Source organism: Amaranthus tricolor, chromosome 7, assembly GCF_026212465.1.
Source record: "Amaranthus tricolor cultivar Red isolate AtriRed21 chromosome 7, ASM2621246v1, whole genome shotgun sequence".
NCBI lineage: Eukaryota > Viridiplantae > Streptophyta > Magnoliopsida > Caryophyllales > Amaranthaceae > Amaranthus > Amaranthus tricolor.
The window spans coordinates 26,789,315-26,809,615 of record NC_080053.1 but is presented as its reverse complement, the minus strand read 5'-3'; the positions used below and the strand labels follow the sequence as shown (position 1 = coordinate 26,809,615).

Genomic DNA, 20,301 nt, shown 5'->3' with positions numbered 1-20,301 from the left:
TGTTTACACTGAATAGAGAAAAACATAAATGAACACACCTCAATCCATATGTTTCCAATATGGGTATTCAATAGCACTCAACAAAAACCAAAACCCTAACTCAAATCAATCGCAAAAAAAAAAAACCCTAATTCAAATTGATTGAGAAAAATTAAGTATTGATTAGTCATTTTTAAATACAAAACCAATCAAATTAAGGTAGAAGGAATACAGACCCTCGCAGAAGAAACTTGAACAGGAGGAGGAGGCTCTTTCTGCTTCTTGACGCCGAAATTTCGCTGCATGTTTCTCGTTGTAGTTGTGAATGAAATTTTGAATGGAAAATGAAAATGGAGAATGGACAGAGATTATGTTTGTGCAAGTATAGAATTACTACATAATGATATGATGATATCTTCAGAAATATGATTTTCCTTAGTAAATCTTAAAAACGGAAGGTTTGGTAGCGACGTTTCATATTCAAACAACACCATAATAAATTAATAATTAATAAGTCCTTTTTTATCCATACGTTAATTAATCAATTTAAAATAATTAATATTTTTAGAATGATATGTCTAAATGGAGTTAAAAAAAAAATTCTTATTACGGTGCTCACTTAAAAATATTTCTAAAAATGGTGTTCATGTCACTAACCGATTTTAATTTTGGTTTGGAGTCTTCAAATCTTATTGTGAACCAAAAAAATAGTAGGTCTAAGTAGAACTAAAAAATAAAACAATACAATCTCTAATCCTCACTAAAATTTATTATCTAAAAAAGATTTTTATAAAGAAAAAAAACTTAACCAAATTTATCTGAATTTGATTTGAAAACTTCAAACATAAAAATTAGACCGACAAAATAATTGGTATATATATCATATAACATGTGATAATATAGATACAAAATCGCAACAAATAATTAAAAATAAGCTTTCTCCTTTAAATATGTCTAAAATTATCATTTAATTATATGAGTTAGGGAATTTAGAAAAAAAAAATAGGATTGCATGGTTGAAATATTTAGAACGACGTTAGGCAGTTCACTTATTTATTTACTTTACTAAAAAAAGTTGTTCTCAATAAAAACGAGAAAAATCTGACAAAATATCAATTATAATTTATCTACTTTATGAGAATGATCCACCCATTGTAAGGATAATTTTGAGTTTACCAATACTAAGAATTTTTTGAATTAACGAGACAGTGTTAAAATTTTTATTAACAAATTTTCTAAAAATAAATCAACGTCCAATGATAATTTTATATCCAAATGTTCATTATAACTTTTCTTCTTTAGTTTTTACTGTTATTTTACTCAAATTGATCCAAGTCTCAAATGCATCAAGTAGTTGCGGCTAGCTATAGGAATATCAAGAGAAGCAATTTTTACTTTTTTTCATCGCAAATTGAAAATACTTTCAAATATTCTTCAATCCCTCAAAAAAATTATTCCAACAATTGTTTTAGCTCACATTGAGGTTTGGAAATTCCAAACCAAAAGCAAAGTAGCTTAGTGTTAAACCTTACATATATGAGCACTACTTTGGAAAATTTTTTTAATGAGCACTAAAATAGGAATTTTTTTCTTTATTAACACTATATAGGCAAATCATTCATATTTTTAAGAGTTATAACTTATTATTTAATTGATTACTTTATATACTTTTCTCGTTTCATATTACTCGCTATATATCAATAGTAACACTATTTATCTCCAATCTTTTTCCGATAATTTTGACTTAAACATAAGAAATAATACAGTTATGCAAGAAATAATTTATTCTTCTTTAAGAAATAATATAGTCATAAGAAATAATATAGTAACACTAGTTTTTAAATATGTAATTTTCACCATCATACAATTTAATAATTTTATTGTAAAATGACAAATGGTTGTCTCATAGCCATTTGCAGTTTTGATAAAAATTATTGATTGTTAAATTTTAAATTTGATCGCTATATATATATATATATATATATATATATATATATATATATATATATATATATATATATATGTGCTAATCATATTATTTAAAAATTTATTACAACAATATCCTTGAGATTTGTTGGAGTTAATTTACAACAATTAATATCATTGAGAATCTTTTATTATAGTCAACATTGCGTTATGTTTATTTTTTAAAAAAATATTTTTTATTCTGAAAATAATACTTTTTTGCTAAAAAGTATACCGGCTTTTTTTAAAAAACCAAAGTAATATTTTTTTTTATCTAAAAGTAACACCATTTCTGTAAAAAAAGTAACACATTTTTATCATACAGATTGGTTTTCACGGTTCTCGTATAAATTTAGTTGTCACTAGAACTTGACCATATATATAAAAATATAGAAATGGTACTTTGTTAAAAAAAAATTTATTACAGCAATATCATTGAAATTTATTAGAGTCAATTTACAATAATTAATATCATTGAGAATCTTTTATTTGAGTCAATTTTATCCATGTAATAAATATCAGAACATAATCATTGACTTGATAAATGACATAATTCGGGATTTAAGAATTTTTAAAATAAATTAAATACAATTTTGCAATTTTGTTGTAAAATGACAAATCGCTATCTCATAGCCATTTGCCAAATAGATGAAAATTATTGAAGGTTAAATTTAAAGTTCATCCTTTATATATATATATATATATATATATATATATATATATATATATATATATATGTATATATATATATATATATATATGTATATATATATATATATGGTAGTCATATTATTTAAAAATTTATTACAACAATATCCTTGAGATTTGTTGGAGTTAATTTACAACAATTAATATCATTGAGAATCTTTTATTATAGTCAACTTTGTGCTATGTTTATTTTTTAAAAATTTTTTTTATTATGAAAGTAATACTCTTTTGCTAAAAAGTATACCAGCATTTTTTAAAAACCAAAGTAATATTTGTTTTATCTAAATGTAACACCATTTCTGTAAAAAAGTAACACATTTTTATCATACAAATTGGTTTTCACGGTTCTCATATAAGTTTGGTTGTCACTGGAACTTGACCATATATATATATATAAATATAGAAATGGTAGTTTGTTAAAAAAAATTTATTACAGCAATATCATTGAGATTTATTAGAGTCAATTTACAATAATTAATATCATTGAGAATCTTTTATTTGAGTCAGTTTTATTCATGTAATAAATATCAAACCATAATCATTGACTTGATAAATGACATAATTTGGGATTTAAGAATTTTTAAAATAAATTATATACAATTTTGCAATTTTGTTGTAAAATGACAAATCGCTATCTCATTATTGAAGGTTAAATTTAAAGTTCATCCTTTACATATATATATATATATATATATATATATATATATATATATATGGTAGTCATATTATTTTAAAATTTATTACAACAATATCCTTGAGATTTGTTGGAGTTAATTAACAACAATTAATATCATTGAGAATCTTTAATTGTAGTCAACTTTGTGTTATGTTTATTTTTTAAAAAAATATTTTTTATTCTGAAAATAATACTTTTTTGCTAAAAAGTATACCAGCTTTTTTTAAAAATCAAAGTAATATTTTTTATCTAAAAGTAACATCATTTCTGTAAAAAAGTAACACATTTTTATCTTACAGATTGGTTTTCACGGTTCTCATATAAGTTTCGTTGTCACTGAAACTTGACCATATATATATATATATATACATATATATATATATATATATATATATATATATATATATATATATATATATATATATATATATATATATATATATATATATATATATATATATATATATATATATATATGTATATATATATATATATATATATATATATATATATATATATATATATGTATATATATATATATATATATATATATGTATATATATATATATATATATATATATGTATATATATATATATATATGTATGTATATATATATAGGGTCAAGCTTATATGAGAACCGTGAGTCCGTGACAACCATTCTCTCCGATAAAAATGTGTTTTTCTCACAGAAAAAGTGTTACTTTTGGACAAAAAAATGTTAATTTTGTTTAAAAAAAATCTGGTACTTTTTAGCAAAAAAATATTACTTTTGTTTTAAAAAAAATCTGGATTTTTTTAGCAAAAAAATGTTACTTTGAGATAAAAATATAAATACGAAGTAACACATTTTTTTCGAAAAGTAACACCTTTTATATTAAAAGTAATACCTTATTGTGAGTTTTTTCAAAAATTTTTTCTTAAAGTAAATTTTTTTTTGCCTAAAAGTATCATTTTTGTTTTCAAAAATAAGTAATACTTTTTTGTCTAAAAGTAACACATTTTTAGTAAAAAAATAACACTTTTTTGTTAGTTATATATATATATAGAGGAAGAAGTTCTAGTGAGAACCATCTTTATATGAGAATCGTGAGAACCAATCTGCCTGATAAAAATGAGTTATTTTTTTTTTGCTAAAAAGGTTTTACTTTTAAGCAAATAAGTGTTACTTATTTTTGAAAACAAAGATGATACAATCAGGTAAAAAAGTAACTTTAAGAAAACATTCTGATAAAAATTCACAATTAGGTGTTACTTTTAAATAAAAGGTGTTACTTTTCGCGAAAAACGTGTTACTTTGTATTTATATTTTTTTCTGAAAGTAACATTTTTTTCCTACAAAGTACCAGATTTTTTTTAAAACAAAAGTAACACATTTTCTGTGAAAAAATAACACAATTTTCTCGGAGAAATTGGTTCTAACGTTCCCATATAAGCTTAGTTCTCAACATTAATTACTTTTAAAATGTAAAAGTCAAAGTTGGGCTAAAACTTTGTGTACCCACTGGGTGAACTACCTGCCTAAATATTATTGAGAATATAAAGACTACATGTATTTAATATTTACCAATTATCTATCAAAAGCAAATTTAATTATCTATACATTAAATATCACCTGACGTATGTAAATTACCTAGTGTGTACTAGATAAGATGTAGTTAAACTCATGAAATTGACTCAAAATCAAATTTAATTTTTTTTTATTTGACAATACCAAAATTTGAGACATTTTTAAATTTCCAACCTGAAATTTTAAAATTTACTTCTTATTCCAAAACACAACTTAATCAAATTGCCAAAAGGAAATTTTGTATTTGCCATCTATGTGAATTGTTAGAGAGCAAAGCATTGCCAAAAACAATGTCAGCTAGTGTTAGGCTAGTATGAAACAAAAAAAAAATCCATTTAAGTAATCATGCATAAACCGTATAGTGAGAATTTACATGTTTTTGTAAATTTAGTTTAATTGGGCATATATCAAACAAAAATGCTTTTCTTGCATTAATGACCTTGTCATACCCAACTTGTGAACTAACTAGTTTTAGGGGTGTTTGGTTCGCACAAGGGAATCGGAATGGAATGAGGAAAGAGAATGAAGGAGAATGTAATAGATTCCCCTAATTTAGCCTAATCGTTTGGTTGTGTTTAGGAAACGGAATGAACTGCTCAATGATTCCCTTTGTGACTGTTTGGTTCAAGTTAAAGAATTAAAATTTGAGTTTTTAAATTCTTTTATATTTTTTCCAAAAATAAGTAGTTGTTATATGATAAACTTGAAAAACTTATTTTTTAAAAAAACATAACTTTAAATAATAACAACGTAGCTCGATTAATTACATATAATCACTTGTTTGTAGATCAAAATACATACGAAAAGTGTTCTAGTCCTTTCAAAATCATTCATGGAACCACAACATTAGATCTAAGCATTACTATTTCCTCCAAGAAGACTCTTAACATAAGCACTTTTCAAAGCGTCGGGACACTTTGAAAATATCAGGAGCTTGTTTGGTTGTGAGGTTAGAATGTTAGCCACTTTAAAACTTGGTTAGGAGTTACACCTTCTAAATTAAAAGAGAGTAGTTCCTCTAACACTTTCTCAGTCTGTTCAACTATTTTTTGCTCACGATCATCAGTGCGGGCCATCACATTTGCCATAGTTGAAAGATGACATTCATGTCTTTCATGAATGCTTGTAAGCTAGCCAATTCATTAGAACTACCTTCACCAACATTCATGTATATAAAAATGGAATGAACCAAGAAATATTCAATACAAGTAAACAAAGAAATATTCAATACAAGAAATATTCAAGCATGTAATAAACATACAAGTCTGAAGTTCAAATACAAGAAATGGAGGTTTTAAATAAAAAGGAATAACATTACAAAGTAAGTTTGCGGTGTCTAGCCCTCCAATCATTGAACATATATTGGGCCATTGTATTTCGAAAATTCGTCCATGGATCGGTTACAGCAATGGAGGTTATGTACTCCACATCATCTTCCTCATTATCATCACCATCATTATCATTACTATCATTTTCCTCAAACAAGTCCTCATCATCAAATTCTGCAAGCATGTATCTCTTTACCAAATTATGTAATAAAGCACAAGCAAGTACAATTCGACCATGTGTTTGTAAACTAAACCAAGAAGGACTTCTAAGAATCCCCCATCTTCCCTTGAGTAATCCAAAGCATCTCTCAATCACATTTCTAGCTTTTGCATGCCTTAAGTTGAAATATTCTTCGGCGGTTTGAGGTTGTCGGGGGCCATTATTCCATTCTCTAAGATGATAAAGATGCCCTCTATAGGGTGCAAGGAATCCTTCTCCATTAGTATATCCTCCATCACATAGATAATAACAACCTTGACAAATTAAAAAAAAATATTACTCTCTTACTAAGTTAATCTCAAATAAAATCTATTACGTCAATCAAATTACCTTTTGGAACTTTTAACCCATTAGGCCTAGAAATAGCATCTCGAAGAATCCGACCATCGTGTGCCGACCCCTCCCAACCAGGTAAGACATATATAAATTCCATCTCGGGTGAACATACTCCTAATACATTCATAGCAAGGGTACCTTTTCTAGTCCGATATTTGGATCGATCATCACAAGGAACATTCACTAGAATCATTGTACCATCAAGGGCACCTAATGAGTTCTACAAAACAAACAATATCACTTTAAATTATGTAATAGTCTCTCTATTTTATCTCAAATTAAAGTGTTGGTTTTTATTTACCTTGAAATATTTCCATCTTTCATCGTTGCAATCCTCTTGTATTGGTGTTGGTTTCTTAAGAAGAATAGCATGTAACTTTAAGATTGCTAACAAACAAGCATGAAATTGTCTACTAATAGTTTCACCACTTCTATAAAAATGTGCACCCATCATTCTATTTTTCTTATGGTGAGCTAATGTGTATAAGAAACCTGCAACCATCTCTTCCAAACATGTGTTTCTTGTTTCATTTAATCCACCAATATCTCTAACCATCTCTAAAAGTACACCAAATGTGTATCGATTTATACGAAGATAGTTCCTACACAAAGTGTCACTTTCTCTAATCATTCTATTCAAGTTGTGCAATCTCATTTTTCTCCTAGTTTTTTAATCAAGCTTAAGATAATGGGAATCGTATATAGTTTTTCTCATCGAGTACAACATCAAATGTAGCAACACAACACAATTAATTATAGTAATTATGAACCGAATACAGTCCCAATTTCTCTTCCTTTTCAAAGAAGTACCAATGCTAGCCATTTTCTGTAGAAATGAACATCAATAAGAACATCAAAGAAGTACCATGTAGCTTGTTTCCATGTATTCTTGAAAACCAAACAAACAGCATAAAATAAAACCCAAATCCAAAAACAAACAGCATACATTATCACAACAACAAATTCAAAAGATGAAAACCAAATCCAAAGCAAATCCAAAAACCCAGATTTCAAAACTTTGGTTCAAAAATGCTACTTTCTGATATTCTTTTCACGCGTACAACCCAATATTAAATCCCAAGAACATGAATCTGATTCAACAGAGAATCAACTAGATTGAACAGAAATTTAACAGAGATTGAACAGAAATTCAAAATCAAAAATTGGCGGTACAACAGAGAATCAACAAGAACACGAATCTGATTTCCAATCCATCACAATAGCAGCAGAAATTAGGAAAAGGAGTGAAGAGAAAGGAGATTCAAATCAGCAAGTAACTTACATTTGACAATGGCGGCAGCAAAATCGAGAGTGAGAAAAATGGCGCAGCAGCAGGAGGAAGGACGCGCGAGGAAGAGATGAGAACTTGAGGGTGATGAACGAGACGCGAGGAATGGAAAGAGATGACAACGATGGCGGCAGTATGCTAGTAGAGTTTGGAGAGGAGAGGTTGCTGAATAAGGGAGGGAATGGAATGGCAAAGTGACGGGGAAGTGGGGAATGAGGTTTACCTCATTTGGGTAAACCTTAAACTTAAATGGGGGAAAGGAAATCATTGAAAATGGGAACCAAACAACATCAAAAGGAATGGGGTATTTCCATTCCCTTTCTCTTTCCTTAAGACCCCCAACCAAACACCCCCTTAATGTGTACTAAGTTTCAATATATTTTTAGTTCCTTAATGTGGTAGTAACTAACAAGTTTTAGTATATTTTTCCATTACATTGTTATGTTTAATTTACATGCTTACTTCTTGATATATTGGTGTAATACTCTAGATTTAGGTTGTTATTTATGCTTAGTTAAGTTTCCATGCTTAATTTATAGTTAATCATGTCTAGTGCTATATGCTAGTTTCTTTGTGTTTTTCACAACTTTACTTCATATTTCTTGAGTAAGTAGTCTCTACGGTTAAAAGCTTAATGACCCATTAACTTATTTAGAAAATGATTAGGGCTTGTTAATGTGATTTAGGCTTATGTGTGACCCTTGGATGACGATCAAGAATTCCATGACTTTGAGCCTAGAAGCATTGGTCTTGAATGCGAAAAGGCTAACCCAATTTGTCCTTTTTATCTTTTTCTTTAAAATTTTTAATTTAGTTTAAAAAGGATGAATATTTAAAGAGCTACTCCTGTGAAAGACTTGTCTCTCGGTGATACAATCTAATACCAAGAAGCTCATATATGCTTATAATTTATATCACTTGGACTATTCAACCCATGCATGAGACGCATCTTACGATGCCGTGTCATACAAAAATTTGTGATGTTTAAAGGGTAGTAGGAGAGCCGGATACCAAAAGAAAAAATGAAGTAAAACGAGGAAGATTTTTGTTCATAAACTGCATTCAATATGTTACCAAAAGATATAAGCTCAACTTCAACAACCACTATAACGGTAAATGATCTAATACCAGCTTAAACAATGCATGTAGTCAAGCCTCATGAACAATAAATGCTTGAGAATGTTACTGAAGATAAGGTGCAAAAACTTTCAAAACTTCTTCATAGACAGGCCTCTTAAAGTCCACCGCCTGCATAGTATAACAAAGATTCATGAATCAAAACGCGAGTATATATTATTACTTTAATATGAGGAGTGTGGGAACCAAGAAGCTTACGTGTTTGACTACTTCATCGGGTGTCATCCATGACCAGTTGCCAAATTCAGCCTTCTCCGTGCCATCGCCCAATAGATTGATTTCGTCTTCATTTCCCAGTAACTTAAGAAGGAACCTGCTCATGAATTGAGAATCAAACAGCCATGTCTTATACTTCATCCTGTATTTGTCATCCTTTCACTTTGAAGGGGATTCTAAATCTAAATATAATAAAACACACCAAAGTAAAATATTGCAATTATAACTAGAAACTAGAAACATTATAAACAAAATTGGGTTTCCTTATTAAAAAAGGGTACATATAAGTCAAGAATAATCAGAAACATTAGAAAGACAATCGGATTTCCCAGGATTGCTGCAGACCCAACGACAACAGGAAATTTCAAGTTTTTCTCAAAAAGCAATTCAAGAGAGCCATGCAAAAGATGATAGCTAGAAAAAAAAAGTCACTCAGTTGGAGTTGATAAGCAATAATCCTAAGTTCCAAACATACCCGGGTACAATTGGAGTTTTACCATTATTCACTAGTGAAGTTTTGGGTTTTAAATAGTGGGCATGTGTTTGACCTTCTCAGCCATTCTCAAATGTACCCTAGGCCCTCGCTACCCCTTTAAATTTTGCCATCCCCTGGAGGTTGTTTCCTGAAAAGGACCCTATAGAGGAAGACCACATGCTAGATGTCGTGCATTGTAGGCGCCTAGAATTAAGGGAACTAAGAATTTAGGCTTCCAAATGACGTAGTTGAACTTGAATATTTTAGCTGTCTTCTAGTGAAACTACAAAGTGTAAACTTGGCGTGTTATATAAATACAAAGACAAATTTTTGCACTATTCGAAAGTCTGAGCACACCAATCTCAGATAAAACTGCAACTTTATCTGATTCAATATCATAAGCTTATGAGAAATTGTGACACAACAATGCCTAAGCCATAATTCCAAAAATCTGTCAATTACATGAACCAATGGTCGTATACATGAACTCTCCCTCAGCATTCATTTTGTTTATATAATATCGAGATCGGACACAACCCAGAAAACATATAAGAGAATAAAATAGAATCTAAGGCAAATTGGAAGAGCAAGAAACAAGTAAACAATAAACGAATAAGAAAAAACACTCATTCCCTTTTCAACTGGATTATAGAGACTAAGCCAAACATCCCCAAAGCAAATTCATGAGAAACATTGAAATATAAGAAGTATTCCAAAGTCAATCCCACGACTTTATTAGCAACCATAACAGTGCACTCAATTATTAGAATTAAAAGACAAAACAAAGCAGCAAAAAGAAATATTAAAGTCAGCGGTACCCAATGCTCACCACTTTTGGGCTTGACCCTTCCAGTCTGATCCCCATTGACGCTTGAGCTTCTCCCTAACTTCTGGTGGGAAATCATATGTCAGCCAGTAGGGCACCTGTTCATTTGAAATAATATTAAAGTAATACTTTGTAACACACACAGAAATGTGTACTTAAACCTAAGAATCTAATACACCATTCAACATTTAAAAAACACACCTAGGTCCAAACTAAAATATGTAATGATCATGTTCGAGAAGACAAACCAATTAATAGGCTTCAAGTAAAAGCAAGGCATAAATAAGGGGCAATATTTTTCATTCATGTTTTTTGACCTTCAAAGCAACATGGAGTTTGATAACAAGTTATCAAAAACAAACGTATTACATATACAAGCACCACACATTGGTCACCAAGTTCCTATTTGAAGATTTTGGCATAGGTTTTTCCTGGTTCATGCTTTTACACGCTTATAAATCTCAAGAGATCTTTGAGAATCAGAGACACTTGGGAAGGAATAAGAAAGAAAATACAAGAATTCAACCTAGTATTAAGCCTTACATAGAAGCAGTTGAAGAATCGATAGAGTGACATATTGAAGCAGTGCAAACTACAACATATTTACAAGCAAGTGGTAAGTGCTTCGTTCAACGAAATTTACCGAAGTCCATATTTCTACACAAGCATTCAGCTTTTTAAAGAGTAGTCACGATACGGCATGATACATGGCCAAAAAGAAAAGTCAGAAAACATTGTTTTCCATTTCTAGTATTCTTATTCTTTTTCCCAAAAATGGAAAGATAACTCTTTGCACTTGCCATGAGTGTTACTAGTATTTACAAAAACTTCAAGAAGCATCACATGTGTGCTCACAACTTCTGTTAGACAAACTATAAACCCAACCTCTGCAAGAACTTCCACTGAAGTTACTCCAGTTTCTTCCCTGAGCTCCCTGATGGCCGCATTTTTTGGATCTTCATCTTCATCTATTCCACCCTGCAAGCACAACATCATCATGCCTTTTCAGTTTAATTAGTTGCAACAAATTCGATTTGCAAAGAAACACAAGGTTTAACACAAGAAATACAACAGTAAGAGATGAAAATGAGTTTCTGCTAATGGGAAAAGGAACAGCCAATGAACTTGTAACAACTTACAGGATGTGCATGAGAAGATTTAAGATCAATCATTCTACGCAACTTTAGTGTTATTTTCTTGCAAAAAGTCCATCCGAGATATACAATAGAAAGTTTCCTTCTAGTTCTATTTTATTCAGACAAAAGAATATGGTCACTAATTACACTTTTCTTCACCTGAATTTCATATTTCAAACACGAGATGAATGACAGAATTGACCAGTACAAATTTACTTTTCTATGTCCTCTTTTAAACTAATATTTCCCGGGCAAAGACAAGGGAAGACTTTTATAAGCATAATTCTATGCTATCAGAGTAGCTTTATACTTAACTTTTCTATGTAACTGAATTTTATTTACACCCTTTCTAGATATTTAGTATTAGGGAGGATTTATTTTATAAAAGAAATATTTTGATTCCTTAGTACATTAGATTAGACAAAGGCATAATTAGGGGTAACCGTCATCCATTCAAATAGAATTGATTAAAGGGAAGGTAAAAACACAACAAGCCAAACAACAAAGTCATGTTTCAACCTATATGCGAGCCAGCACACCCTAGATATAGTAAGTGCGGGACAACACGACACTAGAAGAATCCCAAGAAAATTCTAATTTTGTGCACTCTTTAAATGATGTACTTGTATGCATAAGTTTTGTGTTAACGAGGAATACTATCACCACTTTAATGGATAAAAGTCCATGTATGTGAGACATACTCATTGTGCTCCCTCTATCTTCAACTCACTTGGATGGAATATTGAATATTCACACCCCTTACAGTGTGGAGTATATAGCCAATTGGACATGAAAGAAAAAGGAGAAAGATATTTACGCAACGCCCAAAAGAATACAATTGATTAGAAAAGACCTTAATAGGAGCATAGTTCAAAATATGGCTTGCATCACTGTAAAGGTCTTAAGCTTATCACGACTTAAATCTCACAATAAATGCAGAACCATTTGTAATGAACTAATGATTGCGAAATTCGTTTCACAAAAACTGCGACCGTGATTGAAAAGCATTTATGCACTATGATAGGATATATGAAGGAAGGAAATGGGTAAAAAAACACAGAATTTATTCAACAAATAAAAATCTTATACATATCCTTTTTCTTTTTTCTTTATCTTGTACTAATGCATAGCTTTCATACTAGATGGTCCATTTCTTTAACTTTACCTGGTAGTACTCCTCTTAATGGGTCATAATCAAAGAAAAGTATGTCTCTTAAGTGTAGTAGTATAGTTCAAGTGTGACAATGTGCAGGCAAATGTTGTGATTTGTGGACGGACAGCGCGAGATTCCTAATAATCATAACCAAAAACTGATCTACATCTTAATTTTAAAAAGTATTAAAGAATAGGGTGCACCAAGGCGAAAAAATGTCTTTTCAAATCCAAGCGATGTGCAATCCAAAAGACGTATAAGGCCTATGAGACGCAACAAAAGAAACAAATGTGCGCCCGAGGCAAGGAATACAATTAAAACAACAAAAAAGGGCACCGAGGCAGTACACATCCTCTTGCACCTTAGTGCGCCTCGCACATTTTATAACTAAAGGTTTACATTAGGTTAAGATAACCAAACCTATTCAAGAGAGGTGTCATGGCATACTACATGTTTTTCGCTAATGACATCATATCAATGCGTGAAACTAGACTAAAGATGGGTAAATACTCAATACTAAGTTAGAGTTGAAGAAGACGCCTCTAGTGGCTAAGGCCAAAATTAAGAGGCTTCAAACTATGTGGAATGAAACGAGGTGTTGTGGTTTTAAGGTGATGCAGAGTGAAGTTGGATACAAAGGAGCTCCCTCCAAGTGACTATTTTAACTACCTATAATCAATTTTCAACAATAAAGATAACTTGGATTACAAAAGAAAATATACAAGAGTATATGAATGAATGGACTAATGAAGAAGGAAAAATAAATGGGGACGACCATCGGAAGTGATTCTCCATTCATGTGTCTAACAATTATTTAACTTCATAAACTAAAAAAAAAGGATTTTGTATTGTTGTATTTGTGTTGCTACCAAATATTTTGGTTTTGGATTCTAAGGAGCTAGAGAATTTCTCTTTTTATCGATCAAACACAATATAAAAACACAATATTCAATTCCATTAAACTCGAAACTTTAAGCAGCAAAGTTGTTGAAAATTTATAAATCAAGCATTGCGACAAAGATCTAATGTACATATAAGATCAATAGTTGCCAAACCAACTTAAATAAACATCAAAAAGTCATATTCAACTCAAACCTGTAAACAACAACAGCGCATACTAAATTACCTGAGGCATTTGCCAAGAATCAGGTATATCGAGTCTTGAAGCAGAAAAAATCTGCACCGAAATCAAATTCAAAGATATAATAAGACGAGAAGACTAAAAATTGAAGCATGGAAAAGTAAAAAGAGGAATACGAACCTTTTTAGAGGAATTAATGAGACAGATTCCGACATTTCTTCGGTAACCTTCGGGAGGAGCCTCCATTGAAGAGGAAGAACAGCAAGGTGTGAAGAAGCGGTGAGTGGAGAAAGAGGAGAGATTGAGAAATGTATGAGAATTTGGGTGAAGTTTAAGGGTTTGAGAAGAATGAGAGAATAGAAATGGTTTTTGAAGAAAATGAAATTGATGATGATGATGTAAATGTAGTGGAGTGCTGATAGAGAGGAGTGTTCGGAGTACGGCCATTTATTCCACGCTATGGTGGTGTTTTCATCTCCCTTGGGTATAGAAGGGATTGTTCAAGGCTGTACGTCGGACTTACGCCTTCGTAAATAACGTTTGGATTGACTTTTTAGTTGATGTTTGTTTTTCTACCGTTAAAAAACAAAAATAAAAAATTATACTTTCTTTGTCTTTATGAGAATGTATTTAAATTATTTTAAGTGAAATTTAATGGAAAATTAAATTAAATTGGAGAATAAGACGAAAAAATAAGTAGATAAAAAAAATAACTGGTTAAGATGAAGAGAGATAATATGTTTGTGGATGAAATTTAAAAAAAAAGTGGAGCCATTACCAAAAAAAGGAACGTGCAAAATAAGTGGAACAAATTAAAATTAAAAGAGGTACAAATTGCGAAGGACAGTTGGAATATTTGACAAATGACTTTCAATCAATTTAAAAGTTAACCTTTAAGTGAAAATGAAAAGCTAAACTTTATTGGTTTTTTTTATTGACTTTTGGCTAATTAACTCACTTAATCTTTAATAAATAAATTGTGATTTTGCGGGTTGAGTTTTAAAAATGATTGATAAAAGACTACTCGTATTAATAAGGTGTATTTTTTTATTGACTTTATATGTTTGGTTTTTAGGATTCTCTATTTTAAAATTTTTTAAAAAATAAATCAAAACTAATAAAAACTAATCTAAAATTGAAAATTCCATTTCACAAATTATGATATGGATCCAAATCGGATAAATGATTTTATAAGCGGGTTATTCAATATGAATTATTCAATTTAATTTAAATATTCTTTAAAATCTATGTGTAATAGATAAAACATGTTACTTCTTCATAAAATTTTGAGGTAGTACTTTAGGGTAATCAAATCAGAGGTGTGCAACGGGTTGGGTTGGGTGTCAGGTTAATAGTCCATTTTGCTCAGTCCGATTTGGCCCATTAAAATATTTATTAGTAAATTGACTTTTTAAAGGTTTGCCCCAATATGGCTCATTAAAATATTTATTAGTAAAACGACTCTTTAAAGGCATCATGCTCCTTTTACAAAATAAAGGGTTAAACTCGATAAAAACAGGTCGATTCACGGGCTTTTTACGGGCCCGCCCCAATAAACACTTCATGTAATGACTAATGACTTAAGTCTATGTTGTGAATAATTCACAAATTTGCGTTGCTAACTTGCTATGAAAATTTGAAACAAATAAGTATTTTTAACAAAAGAAATAAAAAAGTGAGCTTCGAGTAAACTTAATTCCAAAAATAAGCGTCTTTATGCTCGAGCCTAAGGTCAGGTATGTTCGTAGATACTAATGACGAACAAAAAAATTGGTCAAAATTATTTGTTCGCAGTTGATAATAGCGAACAAACAATTTTGACTTTTTTGACCAATTTTTTGTTCGCTGTTATCTGTTAGTTACTGCGAACATACCAAATGTAACATTTGAGAAATTAATATTTTTAGAATTGGAGAATTTAAAATTAATATTAGAACAAGAATTATTTTGGAATATTCGGATAATTTATTTTGGGCTAAGATAACGAGGAAGCAGATTGGGTCTAAGTATCTGGCGGATATTATAAAATATCTCTTTTAATTTTATTAATTTATTTTCCTTCTTTTCATTTCTTATTTTTTTAATTCTTCCTACTTCTAATTTGAAACCGAAAAACTATGAAAAAAAATTTTAATTTGTTGCCTCCATTTCACAAAAAAAAACTGAAAACCAACACTGGGTTCATGGCCTTCTTCTTCCTTTGAACAATTGCAACAATCACCTTCAATTCTTTGTGAATTTTTGAAACCCTCAATCTGTATTGTGTTCATCCTTTTCCTCTGAATTTCACAGCATTCTCCCTCAAATTACTCTGAGAAATTCGAGTATAGAACAATAGCTATATTGCTTTTCGTTCCTTGCCATTTTTGCCTAAAAACTTTTCGAAATGAACAACAATGGTTCAAATTAGTTGAACAGACACCACCACCTTCACGTCATTGTTGTGGTTGAACTCCATTGAAACAATATCAAGTCTCTTATTTCTTCTTATTTTTAATCTAAGAAAATTCGCACTTCTGTCCTTGATTTACGAAAGAAGATAAGTTAATTCTTTTCTTTTCTATGATCCAGGTTTAAAAGTTTTTTTTTTTCTTTTGATTTTGCTTTCTATGAATTACTTGTTTCAATTTTCAAATATAAATCTCCCCAATTATAAGTAACTGATTTCAAGACTAATTATATGTGGTTGTTTAAATTAGAGTAGTGAACTTTGTCTTAATTGATGTTAATTAGATGAATCTTAGGATATTTGTATTGATTTAAAGAAATATTGAGATTATAAACTTTGTTGATATTATTTGTGAAGATTTCATGTTGGGTTAAAATTGTTTGATATTGATCATTAATAGGAAATGATGAAATTATTGAGAGTATGAATTTTGTTGGAAAAGGGTTAATATTAAGGGAAGTATTGAATAATTGGAATCCTTAGAATGAATTAGGAGTATTCTTGATTTTTGGTATGAACGTACATATAGTGTTTATTTGGAAAATATAAAGAGATCAATTAGAGAAGCAAGTAATCTTTAAAAGAAGTTAAACAAGTCTAGATTGCGGTTATAATATTTTGATGATATATGGAGTGTTTATGTTAGAAGTGCACCAGTCCTTTAATGTTTAGAAATGTTAGAATATAATCCTTGATTAAGTCACAGTCTTAGGAGGAGATGTAATAAGTTATATGTTAGATTAGCTGTATTGAACGCACCTTAGTGATATTATGTTTATTGTTATGCTTCAGGAGATGATTTATCTGTCGAACTATTCTAGCTGATAGTTGCGTATCAAACTTGACTACTTGAAGTACAGTGTAACACCCCGTAATTTATCGGGTTTAAAAATAAATAAAATATAATAAAATTAAGTATAATAAAATAAAATAAATAAGTAATATTAAATTATATTATTTTACATAGTTAATTACAAGAAATAAAGTGAGTTAAATTTTAACGGTAACGAATTTTATCGCATACGAGGTTATCGCGTGACAATTCCTTTTTATTTTAACAATAGTATAATAATTGTTTAATTAATTAATTAACAAATAAAAAAAAATAAATAGGGGAAGGGGAATAGGGTAGCCGGTTGTGTAGGGTAAGGGGAGGAGTTTTGTAACTCCTCTCATAAGTGTGAATTATGACACTTTAAGCTATCCCTTAATTTGCCTATTAATCCTTAAGCTTCAATTTGAATTCTTCACATTCTTAATCTTCTAAGTGAAAAAAAAATAAATTTCAGAAAATTCTCCCTTGTTGCTCTTGGTTTTCGGCACTCAAGGAAAAAAAAAAAACATTTTTGTTCAATCCAATCTTCTAATCAAAGGGTTGTTAATTATAAATTTTATTTATAAGAAATTTTAGTATGGGATTACATAATCTTCTTTTTTTTTTTAAGATGATATCCTATGACTTATTAGGAGGATTGAGTATTTTATATAAGTTTTCTTTAATAATCATTTGATAAAATTGGTTTGTTAAAAGGATTAAATCCTATTTCTATTATATAAAATTTTCCTTGATTTACATTCTTTAACAAAGTTTAAATTTGTTATAAGAATAAAGTCTATTCAAAAGTTAAAATGGATTTATTTTACGATTTATATTTCTCTAACAAGATTTTAGTTTGTTAGAAGGAATTTTAAGTGTATGGATTAAGTAATGTAGGTATCCATGAGTTTATAAATCCTTTAACAAAATTTGATTTGTTTAAAGGATTGTCCTTATATATACATGTTTTGTTTTTTTTTTTTTTAAAAAATGATGGTTTATGATTCTCTACAAAATTTTAATTTGATAAGAGAATCAAGTATTTAATTTAATTATCATGGTTTATGAAAGTTTAAGTGCTCTTGAAGGATCTTGTGGATGAGTATGTCTTAAGTTGTTAGCCTTATGTTTTGATGATGGTTTAGATTGATGATGGGATTTTGTGTATTGTTAGATGTGCGGAAATATCAAGTGGTTGTGTGATAGGAGAATTGGTCTTGTTTGTTTTATTTTAGTAGAATGTAAATTCGGTTTCGGTTAGGTGTATCTTGGTTATGAGATTTAAAAAGGATTAAATAATTTAAATAATAAAAAAAAATAATAACATAAAAATAATTAAAGTAAAAGGAATTTCGGACAGCAGCTGCTGCCTCGGTAGTGGCGCCCTGATCCGAGTGTTGGGTGTGTGTTCGTTGTTGTTTTATTTAACCGATGCGTTTTTAAAACTCGTTAAAACGCTTAAAATAATTAAAAATAATAATTGGATGCTAGAAATTATGAAATTTGGTACCCAAGGTAATTGATGCGTTCCGGACGCAGCGGTGAAGTCGGATTTTTAATTTGAATTTTCTAAACTGTCCGAAATGGCCATAAAAGTTTCTGGTCAGAGTGTAAAATTTGGAACTATTGGGAGTTGGATGAAAACATTTGAAATTATCAAGTCTTAGTGATATCTTAATGGTATTGAGTGGATTAAATGTTTAAACACGATCTAATACGTGATTTTTTTGTGTGTGTGTGTGTTATTTAGGACCTCGTTTCATAAGAGGGCGAAATTCTTATTGTGCTTGAACAACGTGTGTTTGCAGCGTTCAAAGGTACACGCTTAGACCATAATGTTTATATGGTTGTGCAAGTAATGTTGTTTTATTTCTAATCGAGGCATCGTAAATCACATAAGGATTAGACACCTCAAATAATATGAAATAATTGAGTGAAAATTGAGCATTTATGTGTTTGTCACCCAAGGGGATTGACGTTTGGTTATGTTACCCAAAGAGGGTTAACAAATGGTTTGGAATATTATAATTATTGTTCCCATGGAGGTTTTGGATCATTACGGTCACCATGGGGGTATGCATACTTTAGCCTTTGGCGACTCGAACAGGACGGGCAACGTCTTAGGTCGGTGGTTGCCTTGGGATTAGCTTTCCCAAGTGTATTCCTCCAAAAATATTTGAATTTATACTTGAACGACCCGAACAGGACGGGCAACGTTACAAGGTTAGAAATATTGAATAATGAATATATATTAGAGCCTTTGCATGCTAGGATAAACAATGCTTAAATTCAACCTGTTTGATATATGTATGAAGTCTCTGACGTGTATTGGTTGTTCTTTGGAACCTGCTACGTGTTGCCATACGACGTGCAGTAGGTTGATTGCAGGTGGGGGCTGGAGTGAGGACTCAGCTTAGAACCCATAACCATCAAGTCTAAGACATACTTTGTAATAAGTTTATGAGTCGAAATAACTCAGTTTATGTAACGGAAGTTTAAGACGTTTTTCTTTTTACCTCGTACAACTTTGTTTTAGCTAGTCTAGAGGCCGGTAGGCTCTCGAGTTGTATGTAAAGACTTCCGCTGACTTGTTTTATTTTGTTTGGCGTTGTTTCCTGCGTTGACCATATTCCTTTACCGTTGGAACGTTGACGATCCGAGTGGAAAATGAATTTTCTTGTGTCCGTTTGTGAACCGGAATCATGTTTTCACATGATTTTCCGGGTCACTTAAACCGGGCCGTTACATACAGTGACGGTGAGTAGTGGCAGTCCCTTAAAGGGTCTGGCCAGACTACATTTTTGAAAATTATTTTATAAAAGCTGTGAATTCTATAATGTTGAGACAAATTTGTTATGAATGATTATGCTGATATTGATATGGTCAATGGATTGGGCTCACGAGCTGGTCATTGACGGAGTACAGGGAAAATCTCCCTTACTC

The 20,301-nt window shown here is 30.3% G+C and overlaps 3 protein-coding genes across 4 annotated transcripts in view; all 3 read right to left on the bottom strand.

Annotated features, from left to right (window-relative positions):
• The window catches only part of LOC130817297 (nodulin homeobox), a 30,856-nt gene extending 30,399 nt beyond the window's left edge, over positions 1–457 (bottom strand). For both annotated transcript variants that reach the window (XM_057682920.1, XM_057682921.1), the window contains exon 1: positions 216–457. In XM_057682920.1, coding sequence (XP_057538903.1) covers positions 216–284 — 69 coding nt within the window. In that variant the 5' untranslated portion in view covers positions 285–457. The remainder of the gene's footprint in view (positions 1–215) is intronic.
• A 5,201-nt stretch (positions 458–5,658) lies between these two features.
• Positions 5,659–6,940, bottom strand: LOC130817296 (protein ALP1-like). The gene is made up of 2 exons (XM_057682919.1): positions 6,775–6,940; positions 5,659–6,698 (listed from the first exon to the last, which is right to left on the bottom strand). Exons 1-2 carry the CDS (start codon positions 6,905–6,907, stop codon positions 6,211–6,213), a joined length of 621 nt encoding a protein of 206 aa, XP_057538902.1. The 5' UTR covers positions 6,908–6,940; the 3' UTR covers positions 5,659–6,210.
• Positions 6,941–9,110: 2,170 nt separating this feature from the next.
• Positions 9,111–14,617, bottom strand: LOC130817295 (nudix hydrolase 26, chloroplastic). The gene is made up of 6 exons (XM_057682918.1): positions 14,273–14,617; positions 14,138–14,188; positions 11,608–11,700; positions 10,726–10,820; positions 9,404–9,518; positions 9,111–9,316 (listed from the first exon to the last, which is right to left on the bottom strand). Exons 1-6 carry the CDS (start codon positions 14,537–14,539, stop codon positions 9,251–9,253), a joined length of 687 nt encoding a protein of 228 aa, XP_057538901.1. The 5' UTR covers positions 14,540–14,617; the 3' UTR covers positions 9,111–9,250.
• Positions 14,618–20,301: the final 5,684 nt, after the last annotated feature.

What these genes read in the sequence shown, in the direction of transcription:
- LOC130817296 (XM_057682919.1), bottom strand. Translation starts at nt 6,907, where the DNA reads ATGAATGTATTAGGAGTATGTTCACCCGAGATGGAATTTATATATGTC. An exon ending in TGGGTTAAAAGTTCCAAAAG is followed by an intron (nt 6,699 to 6,774) that starts GTAATTTGATTG and finishes TAATTTGTCAAG; the next exon opens with GTTGTTATTATCTATGTGAT.
- LOC130817295 (XM_057682918.1), bottom strand. Translation starts at nt 14,539, where the DNA reads ATGGCCGTACTCCGAACACTCCTCTCTATCAGCACTCCACTACATTTA. An exon ending in ATTCTTGGCAAATGCCTCAG is followed by an intron (nt 11,701 to 14,137) that starts GTAATTTAGTAT and finishes TTGTGCTTGCAG; the next exon opens with GGTGGAATAGATGAAGATGA. An exon ending in CCGATGAAGTAGTCAAACAC is followed by an intron (nt 9,317 to 9,403) that starts GTAAGCTTCTTG and finishes TATACTATGCAG; the next exon opens with GCGGTGGACTTTAAGAGGCC.